This window comes from Schistocerca nitens, chromosome 2 (assembly GCF_023898315.1).
Source record: "Schistocerca nitens isolate TAMUIC-IGC-003100 chromosome 2, iqSchNite1.1, whole genome shotgun sequence".
In the NCBI taxonomy this organism is placed as follows: Eukaryota; Metazoa; Arthropoda; class Insecta; order Orthoptera; family Acrididae; genus Schistocerca; species Schistocerca nitens.
This window is the reverse complement of record NC_064615.1, coordinates 214,617,350-214,642,104: the sequence shown is the minus strand read 5'-3', so window position 1 is coordinate 214,642,104 and position 24,755 is coordinate 214,617,350. Positions and strand designations below refer to the sequence as shown.

At 38.1% G+C, this 24,755-nt stretch overlaps 1 protein-coding gene across 2 annotated transcripts in view; it reads left to right on the top strand.

Moving 5' to 3' along the window:
• The window catches only part of LOC126235929 (WD repeat domain phosphoinositide-interacting protein 3), a 125,679-nt gene that overhangs the window by 90,511 nt on the left and 10,413 nt on the right, over nt 1–24,755 (top strand). The window contains exons 6-8 of one of the 2 annotated variants that reach the window (XM_049944892.1): nt 7,057–7,158; nt 7,480–7,601; nt 18,235–18,464. In XM_049944892.1, the coding sequence (XP_049800849.1) occupies nt 7,057–7,158; nt 7,480–7,601; nt 18,235–18,299 (289 nt within the window). In that variant the 3' untranslated portion in view covers nt 18,300–18,464. Of the gene's footprint in view, nt 1–7,056; nt 7,159–7,479; nt 7,602–18,234; nt 18,465–24,755 lie in introns of those variants that run through there. The other variant, XM_049944891.1, reaches the window with a different exon arrangement.

Genomic DNA, 24,755 nt, shown 5'->3' with positions numbered 1-24,755 from the left:
ATGCATGAAAGAGTTTAGGAAGGGGAACTGATATGCTCCAGATAGTCACTGGATAGCATTTTTATAAAAAAATAAATAATCTCAAAGCTGACCAGTGTCATTTGGTCCAAGTTTTATTTCTTCAGTTTCTGAATGAAATGTCCCTAGTCTTCTATATATCTTTTGCTCTTTCCCAACTGTGGTTGTAGCAGAGGGGCCAAGTGTTTCAGTAGTTGGTGAAAGTCGATGAACCAGGAGCATTTACGGACAACATGCATAGTTTCAACAAGAAAGAAGAAAGCCTCAAGTAAACAGATCCTGGATTACTTACATGCATGTTTGCAGACACTGTTGGCAAGCCACAGCTCCATGATATACTTTGAAGTTTATTCACTGACTGCAAATGCATTGATATCAGCTGTATTAGGTAAAGATCTATTAGTCAGTAGTGACGTGAAAATCTGTGCTGGACCTGCACTCAATCCCAGTTGTACAATTTATTACAAGCTAAGACAGCCACACAACAACAGCAACATTGGTCTCAATTCCTTCTTGTCTTCTCCTCTTTGTGCAGGAATCCAACCAATGTTGTGAGCATTAGGTTATGAATTTACTGGATTGTGATAGAAGGATGTAGGAAGTGTGACATGTGAAAGTTTGGGTTGTTCCGTGGAACATGCAATGGATGGTTGAAATGGCTAACATGACTGCTCACAATGAGTGGGAAATGTGGGTTCGAGTCCCGGTCTGGCACAGATACTCATATATCACTATTTGTAGTAGATCTATACCTATACAGCTGATGTCGAGAAATTGACAGTGTAAATTTCAAAGACCCTGGATTCTCTTACTGCAGCGAGCGTCTGTTGCAGGTAACAGGGAGGAACCACAGCTGTAATGGCCAGGGAAAAGCCCTGAGGCAATGGCGTGCACAGGTACATATAATCTCCAGCCATAGGCTTGATGCCAGTGTACCATCATCAATGGAGGGTGAACCTAAGACAGTGCCAGCCACTTGTGCAGATGAAACATCAAGAAATTCATTGAACAAACATTTGGTGAAAATTGTGAGATGTAAGCCAATAGGCAGTGCATCAACAAGTGGCCCTGAAATCCTCAACAATTTCCTAACAGATGATTTGGCTGAACTGTTATTTGGGGATTGTGTATGCAGTGCCAGGCTAAGTAAACTTTCAAGGGTTCCTTTTTTCCCCTTTTTTCAGCTGCTGTCTGGAAGAGTTTATTGAAATTAGTGGTAAAAAATGTGAGTTTAATATTATCTTTGTCACTACTGTTGTCATCAGGGAGTGAAGTATCATCTGCCTTACTTAGATTATTAGTTTCTTTCCCTATAATTCTCAACATTTCTTTTCTTTGTTCTTGGAATATTGAATTTTTGCATGTATAGTATGTGCTTTTCACCATTTTGATAAAATGATGATGACGTTTTCAATACTCCTTGTAGTACATCTTTAAGTCTCGATTAGGGCTTGTCCTGTAATCAGTTAAGCTCTCTCATGCTGCAGAAGATCCAGATATTAGCCACACTTTCTCTACACTTCCACTGTAGTTGTCCCAGATCTATTGTAATTTCTCATCTTCTGTGTTTCCTTGATAACCTATTTCCATATTTTATCCTGCAAATTGTCCATAAATAGTGTAACTAAGTCAGCATTTATGATTCTGTAAAATTGTGCTATTCCCTCCGTAGTTAAACTGAATTTGCTTTATTACTGCCATTTGATAATTTTGTTTAGATAAAACATTTATTATGTGTCTGACATCTATTTCATGAAAGATAGTTCAATTTAAAAATAAATTAGCAGTCACTATTGCACTATCTCATTCTATTCTTATTGGAAATGTTACCTTCGAGATCAAATCAAAACTGGACATCAGTGCTTCTAACTGTCCTTTATCAGAGCCCTCTGTGGGGTGGTACTGCTGGCAGAGCATGATCTCTGCCTCAACGAGACTGAAGCTCTCACATACTTCAGTATGGCACATGGCACTTCTTTAGCTTGAAATAAGTGGTTTAGCTCTGTCATAAGTTGAATTGAGTAATATCTTTTTTTTATTTCTTGATGGTGACTAGCTTCAGACACCTGTGTCCACTTTCAAATTATCCGTAAGTGTGACAAATACAGGCAATACTCCACGTACAGAAACTGCCCTGCAGTGATCAAGGTGGTACTATGACTGACTGTTGTTGAGCTGGCCATAGGACCACTTTCATCACTGCAGGGGCAGTTTCTGCACATGGGCTGTTGCCTGTACTTGTCACACTTACGGATGGTTTGAAAGTGGACACAAGTGTCCGAAACTAGTCACCATCGAGGAAAAAAAAATAAATACTTCACAATACTACTTGTGATGGAGCTACAACTATTTATTTCAATTATAAGACAAGTTGCGGACCTATTTTTCATGTGCAGCATGCAGCAAGTTGGTAAACTTTCTCAGCTATTAATCTTTCCCTTTGTAGCCCACAATTCCTCCCCTCCATTCAATGAGAAATTCATGATGATTTGTGTGACAGCAATCATTTTCCAACTGTCTTATCTTTTCTTCAGCATCAATCACCCGGATGCCCTTCCAGGTGGGCCTTTATTACTGTGGAATGGGATGCTTTTACTTTGGCTGTCATCCCAATCACTCCACCATATGGCGGCTTTGATGACTTCGTACAGAGTTTGACTGATGCCAACCTTTCAGCAGCTGCTTCAGCAGTTCCCTCTTCCTCGGTATCTACCCGACGGAAGACTATCCTTTGGTGGACCCCTGAAATTTCTATGGTTGGTAAAGACTACCATCATGCCTTCCAAAGCTACAAATGGCATCCCTCTCTTGACCACTTCCTGGCCTTTAAATGGCTTCATGCCCGCCCCTGTTATCTAATTAAATGTTAGGAACAAATTTGTTGGGAACAATATGTCACTACCATAGGGCTGCATACTCCCTCTTCGCAGGTATGGGCATAGATCAGGCACATATTTGGCCGCTGTCCTCCAACAGGTGTCCCAGGAATTTCCCTAAATGGTATTATCCTCACCAGCTCAAACTCTTATGACTGAGCATTTTGCTCAGGCTTCAGCATTGATCCACTATGCACCCATGTTCTGTCTTCTCAAACACTGTCTGGAACGATTCCCTGTATCTATCATTTCCCATCATCTGAAGCCTTGTAACACACCATTTAGTGAGTGGGAGTTCACCATCGGCCTCACTCTGCCCCAAGACGACTCCCAGACCAGACTGGGTACACAACCAAATGCTGCAGTACTTATTGGTGGCTAGCCAATGCCATAAACTTGCCCTTCTCATCCGTCTAGTGTCATTATTATAGTTTTGAAATTGGGTAAATGCCTCTGCAGATGAACAGCTGTTGCCTGATCAGTTTAACCACTGCTGTTTTCAAGTTACTTGAATGTATGGTGAGTCAAAGGCTGTATTGAATACTTAACTCCCAGGACCCTTTAGCTTCAATCCAGGGTGGTTTTCACTGAGGCTACTGTCCTGCAGATAATTTAGTTCATGTGGAGTCTGCAGTCCATATGGCATTTACCTGTTGTCAACACCTTGTTGCAGCCTTCTCTGATCTGCATAAAGCTTATGATGCCACCATATCCTTGCCACATTACATGAGTCAAGCCTCCATGGTCTGCTCCTGATTTTTAACCAGAACTTTCTTTCATGTCACACTTTTTAGGCAAATGTTGGTGACTCCCATGGCATCTCCCGTATGCAGGAGAATGGGGTATTGCAGGGTTGTGTTTAGAGTGTCTCCTCTTTTTAGTGCCTATCAATGGTCTAGTGGTGGCTGTGGGACCTACAGTGTCCTCCTCTTTGTATGCTGATAACTTTTGCATTTATTTGTGTTCGTCAATAATGGGTGTTGCTGAATACAAACTGCAGTGACCAGTACACAGAGCTCAATCTTGGACTCTTACTCATGGCTTTCAATTTTTGGATGCCAAAGACAAGAATTATGAATTTCAGTCATCACTGTACAGTGCATCCTCATCCAGATCTGTAACTTGATGACAGGTCCCTCAATGTGGTGGACTCTCATCGTTTTTTGGGACTGGTCTTTGATGCACGGTTGACATGGCTTCCCCATTTTACTCAACTAAAGCAGACATGTTACTTGCACCTGAATGCTCTTCGATCCATCAGTAACATCAATGGGGACATGGACCACTCTACTCTGCTGTGGCTTTACAAAGCATTGGTCCAGTTCTGTCTAGATTCCAGGATTTTCACACACAGCTCAACATCACCTTTGACATTACAGACGCATCTTTTTTGCAGGTACAGAGATCTGCCTTCTGCAATGGTGGCCCAGGTGTGGGGTTACAATCATCATCCACATTCAGTCCTGTTTTTCAGAACTTCATGTTCCCCTCTACCACCTGTCCACCTGGCCTGCTCACATACACCTCCATAGAGCACCCCCTGTCCCCCTGTCCACACCTGTATCTTGACCTACCACAAGATATGAAAGACTCTGCTCCCCCTGAGGCTTTCCGCCACCTGTTCTTCTCCATTCTCGGTGTGTTTCAGGGTTCAGAACTAATGGCTTGATGGTTGCTGGCCACACAGGCTTTGCTTGTGTTCTTACAGGCTACAAGGAACTTCACTCATTGCTGGATGGCTGCAGTGTTTTCACTGCGGAGCTATTAGCAATCTCCCGTGTCCTTGAGCATATCTGTTCCAGCATCCGTAGCGACTTCTTGTGCACAGTGTACAAGCTCTTGACCAGTGTTACTCTTGGCATCCCTTGGCTCTGACTAACCAGGGATTCCCTTTTTACCCTCAAACAATATGGACACTTAGTTGTTTTTATCTTGATCCCAGGTCATATTGGGATCCCAGGAATGAACTTGCTGACAGGCTGGCCGAATTGGCTACTGCCAAGCTGCATTTTGAGACCTATATTCCAGCAATGGATCTTTGCTTGGCATTATTCTGTCAAGGTCTAAGGATTTGGAATACAAAAATGCATACTCTGATGTCGCCAAATGAACTATGGGCAATAAAGAGGACCACAAATTTGTGGTCTTGAGGACCTCCGCAAATTTGTGGAGGTCCTCAAGGCCACAAATTTGTGGAGGTCCTCTATGTGGGCCTCTTGCAAGGACTCTCTCATCCTTTGCCAGATCCGCATCAGCCGTATTTGGCTAACCCATGGTCATCTCATTCATCATGAAGATTCTCCCGGCTGTTGTGCTGCCTGTTCGATGGTGGTCCACATTTTGCTGGACTGTTCTAACCTAGCCTACCTGTGGCAGACACTTACTCTTGCTGACTTGCTACCCTTGATATTAGCAGACGATGCCTCAGTGGCTGACATGGTTTTACAGTTTATTCATGGAGGGTTTTTTTGTCACTCTCTCTAAGGGAGAGCACCTCAGACTTGCCAGTCCAGTTAGGGATTGGCAGGACACCCTGTTACCTCCTCTGACTTGACTGGGCAATTGCTATCTAGGCTAGGTGGTCTGCCCCAGCCTCCACACTACTCATCCTTTTGCTCTTCTTCTCTTTCTCATGTGTTCTATCTGACTTGGTGAACTTCCTCTGTTTTCCTGTGCTTCACTCGCTCTGTCCATGTTGTTAGTCTTAACTATGTTGTTGGGTGGGGTGCCTCTGGTAAGTGCTGGGGCATATGTCCCCATTGTAGTGTTTGCTTTTGAGGACCTGTGGCTGCTCCGTGAATGGTGCACCTTTCCCATCTTTCTTTCTTTTCCCCTTTTCTTCTTCCTCGTTCCTTTATCAAGGCTCTGTTGGCCTTTGCTAGACCTTGGGGTTTTCCTTCCTTGGATTCCGCATACTGTACTGTTCTTTGGTGCATAGTTTTGTTGCCTTGCCTGTTGTGGGTAGAGGAGACTAGTGCCTTCATAGTTTGATCACTGCAACACTTTAAGCAACCAACCTATATTATTTATGTTCTGCCAGATCTTACCATTACCATGATGTAATGTAGTTGATATCTCCAAGTGTCTCCTAGTCTATTCCAATGTCTCTTGTGATTTTGGAAAAGGATGTTTCTTGCAACCAGTTGAAACCTGTGACAGAACTGTAGATGTCTCTTGCCCCCTGTCATGGCTTTCCCTTAGCCCATGTCATCCAGTAGCTTCACCTTCCATTATCTCCCCTATGTTTCAATCACAGAGGACTATCAAATTTTCATCACCCTTCATGCATTTTATCAGTTTATCCATGTCCTCATACATTCTCTCATTTCCTCATCATCAGTTTGTTATGTGATCATGTAACTGTGTGGAATGGTTGTATGGTGTTGGCTTAGTTTCAGTTCTCAGAAGAAAAATTGGCCACAGTGTTGCTCATAATAATTCAACTTGTTAAATGCCTTTCCATTCATAATTATACTAACAGCTGTTACACCAGTCACCGATGCTGTTACTATTATTCTATAATCATCTGACTAGAAATCTCTCTCTTCTTTCTATTACACTTCACTAATACATAAAACGTCTAAATTGAACCTTCTCATCTCTCTTTCCAGATTCTTTAGTTCCCGTACAAGTTTCGTACTTCTAATATTCCGTGCTCCAATTTGTAGAACAGTAGAGTTGTTGTTTATCCTAGTCATGAAAATCCCCTCCTGGACAGTTCCTGCCCAGAAATCCGAAGGGGGCTAGTTTATGTGAGGAATTGTTTGAGAAGGAAGTGGTAATCTTGGACTTATTTTATGAAGAGTCCATATCCTGTGATTACATTGTGTTTGTCTTTAATGCAGTGGTTTCTAATACCTATTGCTCCTCATTTCATTGACCATTGCTAATTTTTCCACCTTTAGGGCCTGCTACCTAACCCAAAGGTAAGAGGGAACCGTCCACCATCTTTTGACAATAATTGTAGAATGTGGACAACTCTGTATACCAGGAGTATTTGGCCACCAGTTTGTATGATTTTCGTTCAGAATATAAACAGTGTCTGCAAATAAACCCAGGTCCTTTGGACTGGTAGTTGAAGACACTACACCTTTTCTACAGACACTTTCCACTGCACTATTGCACTACACTACTAAAATAAGTTTGTTTAAAATTGTTTCAGTATAAACTTCAACCATGATTCCACATGTCTTTGTGTGGCGAGTGATCATGGGACAGTACATATATTTGCAGTTGAAGATCAGAAACTGAATAAGCAGTCCAGGTAAGTTCTTCATTATAAAATTTATTGTACGTTATTCTGTAGTATAGCATGTTTTGTATTATAATAGAGAGGATTTTTAAAATCTGCAGTTTTCAGAATGAATATTGTTCCTTAAATATAACATATTGAATGAAGTTTATATGTACATATTTTGCATACAAGAATATTTTGAACTATGCTCCAAAACTAATAACTGAATTGCTAAATGTGGTATTTTGAGATTGCTGAATTTTATGATGAATGTGCAGTGGTCTGAGCTATTTTCTTTAGCCCAGTCCTCTCATATAAATGGTGTAATTTTCAATCACTTTTTTTTTTTAGCTTGGCGTCTGCTACATTTTTACCAAAGTACTTCAGTTCAAGCTGGAGTTTCTGCAAATTCCAAGTTCCAGGTGGTCCTCAATGTATGTGTGCATTTGGTTCAGACAACAACTCAGTCATAGGTATGGTACCTTTTCTGCTGTCTACACATTTAGATTTCTGAAGTCAGTCCCTCTCCCTCTTGTATATATATTGCCCTTCTGTATAATTTATATATATGGATGCAAATGGGTTATGAATGATAAAATAACTGCTCATTGATGTGTTATTATGAAAGATAAAAATACAAGAATTCTTACCACCACTAGTTAGTAAATCCCAGACATTATCAGAATAAACATAACAACGGAGGCTATAAACTCATTTCATTGCATGAGTATAAACAGCACCATCACTTAATAATGAATGTTGTCAAAAACTCAATATAATCATTAATTTAAAAATGGTAGTATGTGAAAACATGATTCAGGTAAAATGAAAGAAGTGTGTTTCGTGGACTTGATAAATATTGAAGGAAATAAACCTGTACAGTACTGCTCTTGTTTCTGATAGAAGGAGTATTAAACAGTCTGATTATAGTGTTAATCCCATAGATCAGTTGTTACACACTTTGCGAAAATTCAACTAAATATGAATACCATGAACTGAAAGTCAAACACAGCAACTGTTTTAAGGAATATTTAGATATTGATATGCGTCATCATAATATCTGATAAACATGGTTATAGGAACAGTGTGCATCATCGTCAAGATGATGAAGAAAAGAATACCCAAAAATGTTATTGCCAGGCTAGTGACAAAAGATATACCATCATACCTCTGGTAGATCCCAATTTATCTGCCAAATATGTACATTGCAACAAGTCATATGATAAAAAAAAAGACAAATGGAAACAGTAAATGTTTGTAATCACTGGATGCAACCGATAAAAATAAAACTAACTAAGTCCATAGAATAGTATGTGTTGCTGGCAATACATTCTGACATAAAACTGAACTTCTGAAGCCTGTATTTGTTGTGTAACAAAAACCTGTCATATAATGTACCTCATCTGAGTAGTATAATCACTACAGCATACTCTCTTGCCTGGTTGCTAATCATAAGGGCACCTGCTGGGCATAACAGGCATGCATAATTTCTCAAATCTGAAGTTGATGCTGTAGGAATAGCCACCTGCACTACACTACCAAAATGTCAGACATGTACCTGCAAACAAACAAAAAATTAATGACGTATTTATTATTCCTCATGAAGTGATAATTAAACTGTATGACTACCCTTCGTATCTGTATATCTGTCTACCATATTTTAAGGACTGTAAGGTGCACTTTTTTCTTTGAAAAATTGCCTCCACAATGCAGGTACATCTTATACTCGAAATTAATATAAAAATGTCCATTGTTTGATTTAAAATTCCCACCAGTCTTAAAAAGGGCCATGTATTCGATGCTGCTGGAAACCTATCTCTATCTGGCAATATTGGATTCAACTGGCAGTAGCAGTGCACTGACACGATGAACATGAGTTGCAGTAATTCACAAGCTTGTTAACAATGACTCCCTCCTGCCCCACCATCATAAATCCAGAACACTGTCTAGCCTATGATGCGTCATTCCATTCTACAGCGCTAGTGAAATGAATTGAAAGTGATTTGTGTTGTTGGTAACAGCACATTATTTTTGTTGGTAGCAGGTTTCATAATGAAAAAAAAAAAAGAAAAGAAAAGATATTCACATGATGCAGCCTGTACATTGAAAGTAATAGTATATGCAGAATAATTTGGAAACAGAGCAGCTGAGCAGCATTTTGGCCCTTCAACAAAGAAAAACAATGCACGATTGATGGGCCAGTAAAGAAGTGAAAAAAATGTGGAAGACTAAGTGTATAGAGGACTGAATGCAAAGTTGCCTAAACGAGAAGATGACGTATTGAAATGAAATGGATTCAAGAACACCATCAAAATGGCATTGGAATTAATACACAAATGATTCAAATACACACTTGTAAGCAAGCAATACAGTGGAACTTAACATACTTTAGAGGTGTAGTTGGTTGGCGCTACAGGTTTATCAAGTGTCATGGACTTAGCATCTGAACCAAAGCTAAAATATCTCAGAAAATACCACAAGAGTATGAAGAGCAAATATTATTTTCCCATCGCTCTCTTATTCAACACTAAAAGAAAAACAGTGTGGAACTAAGCCAAATAGCAAATATGGATGAAACTCCTCTGACATTTGATGTGGCAAGTAACAGAACTGTCGCCATGGAAGTTGCTGAAACTGGAACTATAAAAACAAGTGAACATGAAAAAAAAAATGCACTACACTTTTGTCCTTTCATATTGTGCCATCAGTACTAAACTTAATCCAGTGATCATTTTCAAATGCAAAACAATATCTGAGAAGGGTCGGATGGATGAGGCTGGTATGAAGTTATGGATTAATAGTGTGTGGGAGAGAAGGAAAGGTTGCTTTATTGAAGAAGAGTTCTCTTCTTGTATTAGATCAGTTTAGTAGTAATTTGAAAAATTCTGTGAACGAGAAATTGAGACAGGGAAATACAGAGCTTGCTGTTATTCTGGGAGTACTTGCTTCACAATTGCCACCTCGTTATGTCTTAATAAATAAACGACATATAGTGTACATGAGAGAGGAATGGAACAAATGGATGATGAATTCACACCAAAGTGCACTTTAAAATCACCTACAATCAAACAAGTGTGTCAGTAGATAAAATAGTTGTGGTTTAGAGTGAGAGAAGACATTATTGTTAAATCTTTCAAGAAGTGTGGCATGAGTAAGGCTCTCGAAGGTGGTGAACACCATCTTATATATGAAGAGGACAATGATGACAACAAAGAGGTAGGATGAGGAGGAGGAGGAGAAGAAGAAGAAGAAGAAGAAGAAGTAGGAGGAGGAGGTTCAAATGACGATTTTCAGGTATTTTAAAGGGCAATTTGGTTTTATAAACTAAGAAATTTTTTAGACTGGCTTTTCAGTCTAATAATAGAAGTGGTAAAAATGTTATTTTAAAAAAAATTGCTTAGAAGTGAAGATGTGTCTTGTAGAACCAGGGTTTCACACCTACAGTATCCATTAAATCATAGTTACCTAAGAAATAACAATTTTAATATGACAGCTAGTATTAAAATGATTTGAGTGTCTGAAGTGACAGTATGAGTAAATTATACTGACTACGAACTAATAAAGTTAATACCGTCATTACTTGTACTACTGCATATTCTGCTGCTGCTGATGATGATGATAACAGAACTGTATATTAATAACAGTAATGATAAGTGGCATATAAAAACTGAATTTATGGGTGTACAAAATAGAAGTTTTCTGTAGGGTGAGTTCTGGGAAAAGAAAATTTAAGAAGACTGTGTCCTCTAAGAATATTGAGGAATGAGGAAGATTAGGTTGGAAGGAGTGATCTCTAAGGGTAATAAGTGCTTACAGGGACAATGGTAAGCCTTATTGTTGCATTAGCAGATATGTCACAACCTGTCTTCTGAAGTTGGAGATGTTATTTAGTTCTCTCATATAAAGTGGGAGGCTATTTCAGAGTCAGCTTCCTGCTACTGAGAAGGACTTTAAGAAGGTGGCTGAATGATTTAGTTGGGTAGAAAGAATTTTACTCTGATGGGAGCAGGTGTTTCCACCATGTTGGTTAGACACAAGCATTAAGATCGAGGAAAGAGATGAAGGCAATGTTCAGTGATAAGACAGTAGAGAAGACAGACAGTATGGAAATCTCTGCGCTTGTCTGTATGCATTCAGGATAGGTGTGCATATGATGATGTAATGTGATCATAGAGTCGAAATGACATATAATGAACACAGGAATTCATAACCAGTTCCAGGTGCCGTGAGCATTCCTGAGGAATGCTGTAATGAATAACTGGAAGTATAAGTGTTTGTACAAGTTTCTTTTCCAAGCCAAGAGGGAAGAGCTTTTCATTTTTTGTAGGGCGTGGAAAGCTACTGATGCCTTCACACACAATCCAGCTATGTGCTCAGTCAAATATAAATTTTCTTATATTATTACTCCTAGATTCTTTGCTGAAGGAGTGAAGTTGATATTTCTCCCATTTAGGGTTAAAGATGGTAGGGATTTCAGGTATTTCGGGCTTATGACTCAAGAATGACCACCAGAACTGCTTGGAAGCTCACAAATTAGTATTGAGATTCTCAAAGCTGTCTACAGATTTATTGGTTCTGCACTTAGATACAACTGGATGTCATCAGCACACAAGTGGTATTTGCAGTAGGACGAAACTGGTGACTCATCATTTATTCACAATGAAAAGGGTATAGGATCTAATACTGATCTCAAGGGAACCCCTGATACTACCTTCCCACATCGTGACTTCATGGTGCTGGCGAGGTATCAGGTGTGAGCGAAATTTAGGCTGCTGAGTTTGGCAAGTAAATGTCATATCCATCTGTGTCAAAGACTTTCATGAAGTCTAGAAAGCACATGATAGTTGTCTCTTGTGTACCCATGACAAGTTTCATGTCTTACCTTTGTTAAGGCAAAGGTTGTGCTGTGATGTTTATGGAAGGCTGATTGGTATTTTTCTAGTAGGTTGTTTGTAGTTAGGTAGTTCATTAGCTGGTTGTGGACTATAGATTCTATGGTCTTGGACAGTGCAGGAAGAATGAACATAGGTCGTTGATCAGAGGGTACTGTGGCAGTGTCCTTTTTACATGATGGCCTAAATAGTTCATCTTGCCAGGCATAAGGGAAAACACGTGTGGTTAAGAATTGCTTGAAAATATCTGTTATAGTGGGCAGTAAGGGTCAGTAATAAGCTTCATCATTTGTGTCCAGTAGATGCTGATCTGATACGCATGATGGCTTTTTTGGTAGTGTTGCAAGTGACATGCTTCAGATAAAAAACATTTTGGCTGAAGAAATTTACCCTCATGACGTAATCAATGAGTCTTTGTTTTGTTTGTGGTTTGTTTGTCGTCATATGCAGTGTAAAATACCAGTTTAGTTTGTCGTTGGCTGGGACAGCGGGATGAGCTGCAGCTTTTACTTCGCATATACCCGGACCACGCAGGTTTTTCCATAGCACAGCTAGTCTATTCCTGTTGTCGATTAATGCACGGGTATGCCTGAGTTTTGCATTTCTCACAGCTTGACTGAATCTCTTCTGCTTGTGCTTATAAGTAATTTGATTTTCAGGTGCGGGACAGACACTGTTTGTGTGCCCAATGTGCAGTTTTCTGAGATTCATCAGCTGTTTTAGTTCTGTAGTTAACTAAGGTGTAAGTTTTGGTTTTACTTTTAAAGTATTTAAGGAGGCATATTTATCATATAGTTCAGTAAGTTTGTTAGTAAACCTATGAAGTTTTTCGTTCATATCTGAGAAAGAAATAGATGACGTCCCCAAGCTATTTCGTGTGCATCAGTTGCAACTTCAGATAAATTAATGTGTTTGAAGAGTCTTTATGTAGTCGGTTGCAGTTTATTTCTTGGACATTCTAGCTAGTGTGTCATAAAAATTATGTCATGCAGATATTTGAGAAGTACAAATGTCTATGTTTGGGGGTTTTGTTGGAAATATGTCAGTGCTAATGTAATTACTGTTTGTGTGATGGGTAGGAGCAAGCTGAAGTAATGGCACATTTGAAAAAGAAAGCATCTGCTTAAATTTCACAATGGATGGAGTGTGATATAGAAGATTTCTATTAGTGCAACCAGTTGTAATTACGTGCTCGTATATCAGTTCGAGACGTGAAAGAGCAGTTTTGCAGTAGGCAAATCCACATACTTTAGATGGTTTGTATGGGACACACATCTGTCACTTCCTATTCAGGGATTTGATCTCTGTGAACGTGCATTCCACTTCTTTGTCTTCATTATTGTTGGAGTTGTGTAGCACAGTATGTGATAAATCAGAGCTTATGTATGCATGTCCTCCACCCACTCATTGGTTATATCTGACTATGTTTACTGAACTTGTGGGAGTATTTGGTTTAAGCCAGATCTCTGACAGAAGTGTTAATACAGATTTTTGTGTCTTGAAATAAATGACGGAACTAATTGAGATGAGCTGTCATATTATTATATACCGTATACTAATTAAGGATGAATGTTTATACTTTAAATAAAACCAGTGATGAACTTTCAAACAAATAGTGTTACTATGCATAACTTTAGTATGTTGGAATCCTCCCATGTTTGGTAGTCCTTCACATAGAATCTAGGGTACAAATCTGTCTTTGAGTGTGTGTGTTCATAATTTATGGGATCTAGGTTTCCTAAAAATTAACACCACTTTACATCTTTTTGACATTTATTGTGAGTTCACTCTACTTCGCCGTAAGCACTAACAAAGTTCGCAACAACAGCTAAAAACTCTCTCTCTCTTGCCTCCGCAGCATGCGTATGTGTATCTATTGAATAGTGAAGTAAACATAACAGTAATTATAGGAATTGCCAAATACATGGCTTACATTTAAAAAAGTTAATTAAAATGTTCTTGCTGTGATAGTTTTACAGCAAATAAATTGCCTAATTCATACACAGTCGTCGTAGTTGTGTTTCTAAATTTACTGTGCAAAATAATCTTTTACATCTGATCCAGTAAAGCAAAATATAAAATATTGGTTTTCTTCTTAATTACAAATTGGCTTTTGTGGATAATGCGTTCATGAATTCCAGACCTACAGCTTTATATCTTCATTAAGCAGCTATTTTATGAAGTGAACAGATTTTGATGAAATACAAAAATATGATGTACATTTTGCAAACTTATAATTTTTTAAACTTACAATGAAAAGGTCAATTACATAAGTTTCTATTACTGTGGTTTTATATGGAATAAAGTACCAAATTGACACATAATAATGATTATCTTGGATTTTGTAATTTTCTGTAGAAAATATTATTTCATGTTGGATTCAATGATGCAAAACATATAATACTGATTTCTTTCTTAATTGCAATTTGGATTTTATAGCTAACATTTCCTTAAGTTCCAAATATTGCTTGGTAGATCTTTAAGGCGGTATTTTACAAAACAACAGATTTTATCAAAATATGCTACTTGTTTATAATTCATTTTGAGAAATTATTTTTGAAAGACTACTGTGTTACTTTATTAGCTTCACAAAGCTTTAAAGATGTCATTAACATTGTATTCTGCCATACAGTTTGTTGCAATACGTGTAAGTAAAATACACAGAGGTGCTAGAGGTGCTGCAATATTAAATTGATCTACCCAGTTTGTCCCATCACACACACACACACACACACACACACACACACACACACACACTCCTCACAGCGACTCTAGCATAAAACAATTTAGATACTGTTACATCCATGGGCCCAATAACTTTTTTCTAGTTTGGATAAATATCAACGAGATATTTCTCTCATAGCATTTTATTTAAGACTGGTAAAGAAGGACCATTCTCATATCCATAACTAAAGAGGAAGCTTTTGAGGTGGATACATTCTGTTCCAAAAGAATTGCTTTCCCAGAAAATTATTTTGAACAATTAGTTCATGAGCCAACTTGAAGCATAAATGGTTGCGAAAGCATACGTGACCTCTTGGCAGCAAATAATCCAGGACAAATAGGGAGTGTCATGACATATATAGGGATTAGCGACCACAAGGCAGTTGCTGCTAGGCTGAATACCATAACACCCACATCCAAAAAAAGAAGCACAAAGTACATCTATTTAAAAAAGCTGATAAAAATGCTCTTAACGCCTTTTTAAGAGACAGTCTCCACTCCTTCCGATCTGATCACGTAAGCGTAGGAAAGATGTGGAATGAATTGAAAGAGATAGTATCAACGGCAATTGAGAGATATATACCACATAAATTAATAAGTGATGATACTTATCCCCCATGGTACACAAAAAGGCTCAGATCGCTGTTTGCAGAAGCAATGAAAAAAGCATGCCAAATTTAAAAGAACACAAAGGCCCCAAGATTGGTAAAGTTTTGCGGAGGTTCGAAATATAGCGTGTGCTTCAGTGCGAGATGCTTTTAATAATTTCCACAGCGAAACTATGTCTCAGAATCTGGCAGAAAATCCAAAGAGATTCTGGTCATATATAAAGCACACCAGTGGCAAGATGCAATCAATAACTTCACTGCGTAATAACGGTGAAGTCACTGATGACAGTGCCACTAAAGCAGAGTTTTTAAATGCAGTTTTCCTAAACCGTTTCACCAAAGAAGCTGAAGTAAATATTCCCGAATTACAGTCAAGAAAAACTGCAAAGATGAGAAACATAGAAGTAGATATCTTCGGTGTAGCAAGGCAACTTAAATCACTTAAATGCAGTTTTCCTAAACCGTTTCACCAAAGAAGCTGAAGTAAATATTCCCGAATTACAGTCAGAGTATGCTTATGCAATAGCTCCATATTTATCAATTATATACAACCGCTCGCTCACAGGAAGTTCTGTACCTAAAGACTGGAAAATTGCTCAGGTCACACCAATACCCAAAAAGGGAAATAAGATTAATCCGCGCAATTACAGGCCCATATCCCTAACGTCAATTTGTAATAGGGTTTTGGAACCTATACTGTGTTTGAACATTATGAATTACCTCGAAGAAAACGATTTATTGACACATAGTCAGCACGGATTCAGGAAACATTATCTTGTGAAACACAACTAGCTCTTTATACTCACGAAGTAATGAGTGCTATTGACAAGGGATGTCAAATTGATTCCATATTTTTAGATTTCTAGAAGCCTTTCGATGCTGTTCCTTACAAGCGTCTTATAACCAAACTGCATACCAATGGAATATTGCCTCAGTTGTGCGACTGGATTTGTAATTTCCTGTCAGAAAGGTCACACTTTGTAGTAATAGATGGAAAGTAAAGTCATCAGATGACCAAAATGAATTGCAAAATGATTTAGATACAATATCTGTGTGGTGCAAAAAGTGGCAATTGACACCAAATAAAGAAAAGTGTAAAGTTATTCACATGAGTACTAAAACAAATCCGCTAAATTTCGACTGCACAATAAGTCCCACAAATCTGAAGACCGTAAATTCAACTAAATACTTAGGGATTACAATTACAAATAACCTAAATTGGAGTGATCACATAGGTAATGTTGTCGGTAGAGCAAACCAAAGACTGTGATTCATTGGCAGGACACTTAGGAGGTGCAACAGATCTGCTAAAGAGGCAGTTTACACTACACTTGTCTGGAGTATTGCTGTGCGGTGTGGGACCCGCAAGAGGTGGGACTGACAGATGACATCGAAAAAGTTCAAAGAAGTGTGGCTCGTTTTGTTTTATCGCGAAATAAGGGAGATAGTGCCACAGACATGATACATGAATTGAAGTGGCAATCATTAAAACAAAGGTGTTTTTTGTTGCGACAGGATCTTCTTATGAAATTTCAATCACCAGTTCCAACTCCGATTGCGAAAACATTCTGTTGGCACCTACCTACACAGGGAGAAATGATCATCACGATAAAATAAGAGAAGTCAGGGCTCGCACAGAAAAATTTAAATGCTCGTTCATCCCGCGTGCCATTCGAGAGTGGAATGGTAGAGAGACAGATTGAAGGTGGTTCGTTGTACGCTCTGCCATGCACTTAATTATGAATAGCAGAGTAATCATGTAGATGTAGATGTATATCCCTGGAGTAAATATGCTGCAGCTGTTTATTGCAGCATTATAGACTTCATCAGTGTCCATTTCCATCAAACTGGGTAAGAAAGAGAACTTTTCAGAAAGCTCTTTGTAGACACCAAGATGATTATTGAGCTCTGTGGATAGTCTGTTCAGTATAATTAAATAATTTGTCTTCAGTATATCACCTTCAAATAAGTTTTGCAAACCACTGTTTCATTAGAGACTCGGAGTCTGAAGTGGACTCAAACACATTAGCGCAGTCGAAACGGTTTTGACCTAACTCGAATGAAGCTAATAATAATTCCCACAAGATTTTGCCACCCCTAAGAATTTGCCACTCAGGACCTGGGCCCATGTGGCCCATGCGGTAAATACAGAGCTGCATGCATGAGGTGCTGCCAGCATGTGCAGTGGTAACTCAATAATAGATAGCAGCAGGCAGATACACATATACAGTAATGAGAAGAATTATCACAAGAAATAATACCAAATGACTATGTTTGTACAGAAGTTAAAGAGTTCAATAAAACTTGGGAATTTCACAAATTCCAAACTACCATGTTACAAAGAAACTGTATTGGCAAAAATATAGAAATATTTATAATAATCATTACATAACTATGAATTGAAACTTAATGACAAAAATTATCTTTCCTATAGAATGTGAATCAGAAAATAGATACAATATACTTTTTAGGTTTTCCTTTATATAACTTATTACAGCAGAATAAGTGTACACTAAATGTCCACAATAACATGACAATTTAAATTCTTTAGGTTGTCTTTTCACAAAGCAGTAAATGTATGTTCCATGTGTAAACTGTGACATTATCATGTTCCTCATTGTCTGTGTCACTGCATTAAGAGCTAGATAATTAGGTAGTCAAAGTAATGTATCTTTTCCAAGTTTTCTCGGTGAGTTTTATATTTCTGGCAGTTCACAAAATCTGTTTGTTTACAAGTCTCATTAATATTACATTCCACCATATAGTTTGTGGCAATACAGTTAAGTAAAATACACAGAGATGTCAGATGTTTGGTATCAGGTTGTATACTAATTTGGTGTGCTGTAATGATCAGTTAATATACACGGTTTGTCTCATTACAGTGTGCAATATGGTGCGTAGTTCGTTCGTTCAGAAAGCTTGCAAGGATGCTGCTGGTGGACGTTAGTGACAGTGGGCCTGTGAGAGTGAGGAAACAATGCATACTGAAGCAGCTTCCTGGGGAGGTAGAGGATTGGGATTTCTGGAAGTGAAAAGTGGCAGGCGTCTTCAGGCAGAGGGGAGGAATTGCGACCAAGACCAGCCAGTCACTGAACAGCTGACTGGAGACAGGAGAAGGAACTTGCTAAACGGCACTAGAGTAATCTGTACACAACAGTACTGAAAGCAAGATAAACAGAATAAAAAAGTGTGTATTAAGAGGTTCTAATGATGAGTAACAATAGTAATATGATGGTAAATCAGCAGTAAATAAAAATGGTAGAAAGAGAGTAAATTAATAGTTTGAATCTGTGTTGTGTGAGAATATTGAAATAATAGTGGAATAACACACTATATTATTTCGGGAAGTATGAGAATTTAACAGAAAATTTATAATTATTATTAAAAGTAGACTTAACCAAACAAATGATAATAACATGAAACTGTTTTAAAGAAATATTGGTAATGAAAGTATGAGAATTGAGCAGAAAATTTATAATTATTACTAAAAGTAAACCTAAACAAACAAATGATAGTAACATGAAACTATTTAAAGGAAAGTATTACAAAAAATAAATTGTTTGTTTACAGAATAAAGAGAGAAAAATAAATGCACAAAAACTAGAGGCAGCAAGAGTTCAGATGTTTTCGCTCCTAAAGCTCAGGCATTTGAGTTCATCTGCCTTGCAGACTGATCTTTTCCCTTTTTCGGTCTTGACTGTTATCTTGTTGTTAGTTCACATGTTTTGTTGCTCAGATCGCGAGGTCACAATGTTTGAAATCTGTAGTCTTTCAGAAGTGAGATCCTCACATCCACTATTATGGGTCTAGGTTTTGAATTCTGCATGCAATTAGAAAGTTCCGTTTTGTCTGCAGTGCTTTCATTTGGATAATTTCTCAAGTGATCAAGAAACATTAATTGCATTTGTTTCACACATGCTGAAGAACTTGCTTCTCCAATTCATGAATCCTCACCTGATTTGGTCCCCTGACAGTCTGACCTGTAGAGTTGGGTACCTTTAATTTATTAATTTAATTTATTTTTCATCTAATGCCACCTAAGAACATTAACTTATGTGATGATAAGTTTTCTTCCTGCTGCATAGTAGTTTGTAGCCTCTGCTTCATGAATAACACATTAACTTAAAGTTAGTGTAATATTGTGTACATAAGCCAGTTATGAACTGCAAACTTGTAGATCCATGTTTCTCAACAGTCATGGCTGTTTTCTAATCCATTACTAATAGCTACAATTTGCTTATCTCCCGCCATTAAGCAAACTTAATAACAACTAGCTCCCTACCACTGAAATAGTAGAAATCGGACCCCTTTGGGTTAACTTCATCATTGGTTGCTATCCTCGAAAATCATCAATGCTGTAGAGCAGTAGTTGCTTTAGTAGTGTTTCATTTGTTGTGCCAGATTTTGAATGTTATGTGTGAACATATTTCTGAATGAATTCCTATAATTGGCACTACATCAAAATCTCCTGCTTGCTTGCCACTAACCTCCATACATTCGTCCAAGTTGATGCAACTGCAATTCATCTCACCCACATCTCCAAAATTGCCCAATCTGCACGTGAACTCAACAGCCAATGCTTCATCTGAGAATTAAGATGACCCCTATATTAAGCTGTTGACATAAAAATATTATGAAAAGGATAGTTTTACTCACCATATAGTGCAGATGCTGAGTCGCAGATGGGCACAATAAAAAGATAGTCAGAAAGTGAGCTTTTGGCCAACAAGGCCTTTGTTGAAAATTGACTATGTACACACACACGCACACACCAAAATGCAGCTCACACACATACGGCCACAGTCTCTGGCATCAGCTCCCAGGGACTGGTCATGTGTGTGCGAGTTGCATTTCCATGTGTGTGCGTGTGCGTGGGTGCGTGCGTGCACGCCCGCGTGTTTTGCCCATTTTTGACAAAGGCCTTGTTAGCTGGAAGCTCACTTCCCAGCAGCCCTTTTGGTGTGCCTATCTGCAACATAGCATCTCTTGTATGTGGTGAGTTGCAACTATCATTTTCATAATATTGTTACATTCCAGCCTGGATTTTCCGTTGTTTGATTAACATAAAAATGCTGACATCAGCAATCAATGCTTTGCCTATGAATGTAAGATATTCCTGTAATTTTCAAATGATGACTTTGGGAAATTTACACATTTCAGACAATAACTTTCCCAGTGGATGGACAAGTACATTCATATTAAACAATGAAAAATTGAGGATGAATCAACAGTGAAATAGGATAGATTGCTACTCCTCTTGTAGAAGGTAGATGATGTTGACCGGCAGACAACCATGTTTAAAAGTAGACTACGCTATCAGGCAAAGTCTAAGTCAGTCAGTCTATCTCTCTCTCTGTCTCTCTCTCTCTCTCTCTCTCTCTCTCTCTCTCTCTCTCTCTCTCTCTCTCTCTCTCTCTCTCCCCCCCCCCTCTCCCTCCACCCCCCCTCTCTCTCCCCCTCTCCCTCTCCCTCCCTCTCTCTCTCTCTCTCTCTCTCTCTCTCTCTCTCTCTCACACACACACACACACACACACAAATGACTACATCTGGTCGTTGAGTTGAGGCCTGAATTTCTAGACTAAGAATTTGGTTTAATAGCTTAGTCTACCTTTAAATGTACCTGTCTGCCACTCATTGCCTCCTCTATGTGGTCTGTCCTACTTCACTGTTATGCTCATAGTAATAATTAAGATGACTTCACATAATATTTTCAAGTATTCTCAGTTTCATACATTAACAGTCTTTACTCTACGTGTCACAAACATGAATTGCTGTGGCATCTCATATGCAAAACATATACATTAGTTTACTATGTCAATTTTATTTCTTCCATGGATGACTCTGAGAACCTACCAGAGGGATCAGCCTCAGATGTGCCAACTTTGGAACATTTTACCGTAATTCTTTCTTAGGTGTGAAGCCCCAGCTTCACTAAATCATACATCCGGAACATGCACTTAGAGGACAAATAGACCTGAAATTCATTATAATTATAATTAAATAGGCTATCACTTGCTGTCTTTTCCCATTAGGTTTGGAATAGTACATAATTATCCCTACTTTCTGCTGTCTGTGTTTCTGTTAATGTTGCCATATACTTGCACTAAAACATTTTCTATTACAGCCAGTACATCAAAAAGTAATTTGTAACACATTGATGACATAGTTATGTTTTCGTTTTCCTTGAATGACTGTCTGCGGTGAGGCTTATTGGTCTGAATATCATTGTATGCAGCACATGCTATTTTGACAGTATAATGAAAAGGATAGATTGCTATTCACCGACAGAGGAAACATTGAGTCATAGGTGGGCACAACAAAAAGGCTGCAAAGTACTAAGCTTTTGTCCAAAAGACCTTCTTCTGACGTAGAAAATATTCGCACAAGCATGCACATGACCTCTGTCTCTGGCTGCTGTCGGACACAGTGGTGCCTTTTTGTTGTTCCTGTCTGCAACTCATCACCACTTCCCTATGGTGAGTACCAATCTGTCCTTTTCACAATACTGTCATTATGCCATTCTGGACTTTACATTTTTTGATTTTGCATATGCTCTTTCATCAGACAGCTTAGGTTTTTGTAGCACTGCAGTCTTATGATGAACAGTTCACGGCATCGAAAGTGTAACAGTGCATCTGCTTTGTGTCATAGACAGTTTGATCACATATCTTAGGAGATTAGGTAGTTTAACCAGTGAATAATGTAGTGAGAACCCTTGTTTTTCCTCCAATAAAATGGAAAAATCCTTCTGTGAGTTAACTTTTTCTCTTAACTTTTTTCTTTTGATATATTTGGTCATTTCCAAGCAATTGTTTCTGTTATTAAAACTTAAGTCAGTCAGGTAGATGAGAAACAATATTTCTTGTTCTTTAGGCTTTTCTTCATCATAAATCCTCCATATATATTTAATAATTAATCTGGGCTCAATAAATACCTGTTCAGGGTTTTTTTAAACAGTGGGTAGGAAATTAAGAACATAGGACCTGAATACATTGAAAGATTCCAGAAGGTTACAGAATTCCGAAGGCAGCAGGCAACCAAGTAGGAGAAAAAGACAAGATCCAATAGAAATTTTTGGATAACACGCAAGATATTCACAAAATAATTTAAAAAGTTCATTGACACAATAAGAAATTTATTTAACTGGTAAAATAAGGAAATATAAAAATAGAGCAAATAAAGCATGTGAAAGGAATACAGATGTCTAAAGAATGTGATCAACAGGGAGTGTAAAACGGCAAAGCAGGAACAGCTAGAAGAGACTTGCAAAGTTGTAGAAGCATGCCTGACCACCTGAAAGATAGATGTCACCAACAGGAAAATTAAAGAAACTTTTGAAGATAAGAAAAGCAGCTATATGAATATCAAGAGATCAGATGCCAAGCCAGTGCTTAGCAAAGAAGGGAAGGCTGAAAGATGAAAGGAATTTAAAGAAACGTGATGCAAAATAAATAAACTTCAAGACAGTATTGTGGAAAGAGATGGAAGATATGGTAGTGTGAAAAGAATTTAATAGAACACTGAATGACCTGAGTAGAAACAATGAAACTAGACTGGACAACATTCTCTCAGAAGAGCCCCTCAGGGAACCCATCATGACAAAACTATACCAACTGTATGCAAGATATGAGACGTAAAATGGAATGCCCCCACATATCAAGAAGACTGTAATAATCCCATTTTCAAAGAATGACAATTGTGAATCATACAGAACCATCAATTTCATCATGGTTGAAAAATACTGATGTGAATTATGCACAAAAGAGTGGAAAAACTGGTTGAAACCAATCTGAGGGAAGATAAGTTTGGGTTTTACAGAATGTGGGAACACATGGGAGAATAGTGAGCTTATGACCTCTTAGGAATTAGGTTCAGGTAAGGCACTTCTTAGTGTATAGCCTTTGTAGATTTAGAGAAAGTTATTAGGAGAGTTGCCTGCAATACACTCTTCAAAATTCTGCAGGTGTCAGGGATAAAATACGGGGAACAAAAGGTTATCTACAACTTGTACAGAAAGAAGACTGCAGCCATATAGAGTCAGTGAACTTAAAAATGAAGTGGTAGTTGAGAAAGAAGTGATACATGGTTGCAGCCTATCTGTCATGTTGTTCAGTCTGTACACAGAGAAAGCTACGAAGGAATCCAAAGAAAAATTCTGAAAGCATATTGATTTTCAGCAAGAAGAAATAAAAATCATGAGGTTTGCAGATGACATTGCAGTTGTCTGAGATGGTAAAAGACTTGGAAGAGCACTCAAATGGAATGAATAGCTTCTAGAAAACAGATTGAGATTCATGGTAAAAAAAAAAAAAAAAATAGAGAGTGGATAATCAAATTAAATTAGAAGGTGCTGAGGGAATTAGATTAGCTAATGAAACACCAAAAGTAGTACATGAATTTTGCTATTTTGGTGGTAAAATAACAGACAGTGGCTGAAGTGGAGAGAATAAAAAAGAAAAGAGGTGAATTAACTTGATGGAAAGAAGGGAGCAGTTGATAAGGTACACCCTGAGGCATCAAGGAATAGTCAGTTTGGTGATGGAGGGGCATGTGAGGAGGTAAACGTTGAGGGAAATGTAGTCTTGACTACAGTGAGCAAGTTTGAGTGGATGTAGGTTGCAGTTGTTGTGCAGAGATGTAGAGGCTTGCACAGGATATACTAACACCGAAAGCTAAATTGCACTAATCTGCAGACCAAAGTTCTCAACGATAACAGTAACAACAACAATAACAGAAAAACCACCTCAACTCATGATAGTATAAATCCCCAAATTATTTATGATATTAAACTTGTTAGTGAATTTTTTTAATGATTTCATATTGTTTTTAGTGATTCATCATTTGGGTAAATTATTTACAGCACTGTACGGTAATGCAAAGCTGGGCTGATTTTGTATACCATTCAGAGAGTTAGTCATAACCTAACAGTTTTCCATGAAGACTGTGACAATGAAGTGGTTTTTTTTTTTTTTTTTCTTTTTTTTTTTTTTGTGTGTGTGTGTGTGTGTGTGTGTGTGTGTGTGTGTGTACGTTTTAAGTAAAATGAGTGCAACACATCACTGTTACAGCTAAAACTTCACCATGTCATGAACCAGTTCTAATAATAAATTATTGTTTTGCCAAGCAAGTATTTCAATGACTTGACCAGACCATTCATAGTTTTATAGTACCCAATTTACAGCACAAAAGACATTTATTAACACTTGCTAAATACACTTCAGCATAGTTTGAAAAAAGTTATTGATCTTGAGAAGTTCTCAGGACTGCAAATGAAAACAGTTATGTAGGCACAGTTTGAAATACAGCGGTGGAAACTGCTCATAGGTGAGGCAGAATTCAACCAATCATACTAGGAAAAGGATAGAGTGCTACCCTCAGTGGGTGATCTTTATGGTGAGTAGCA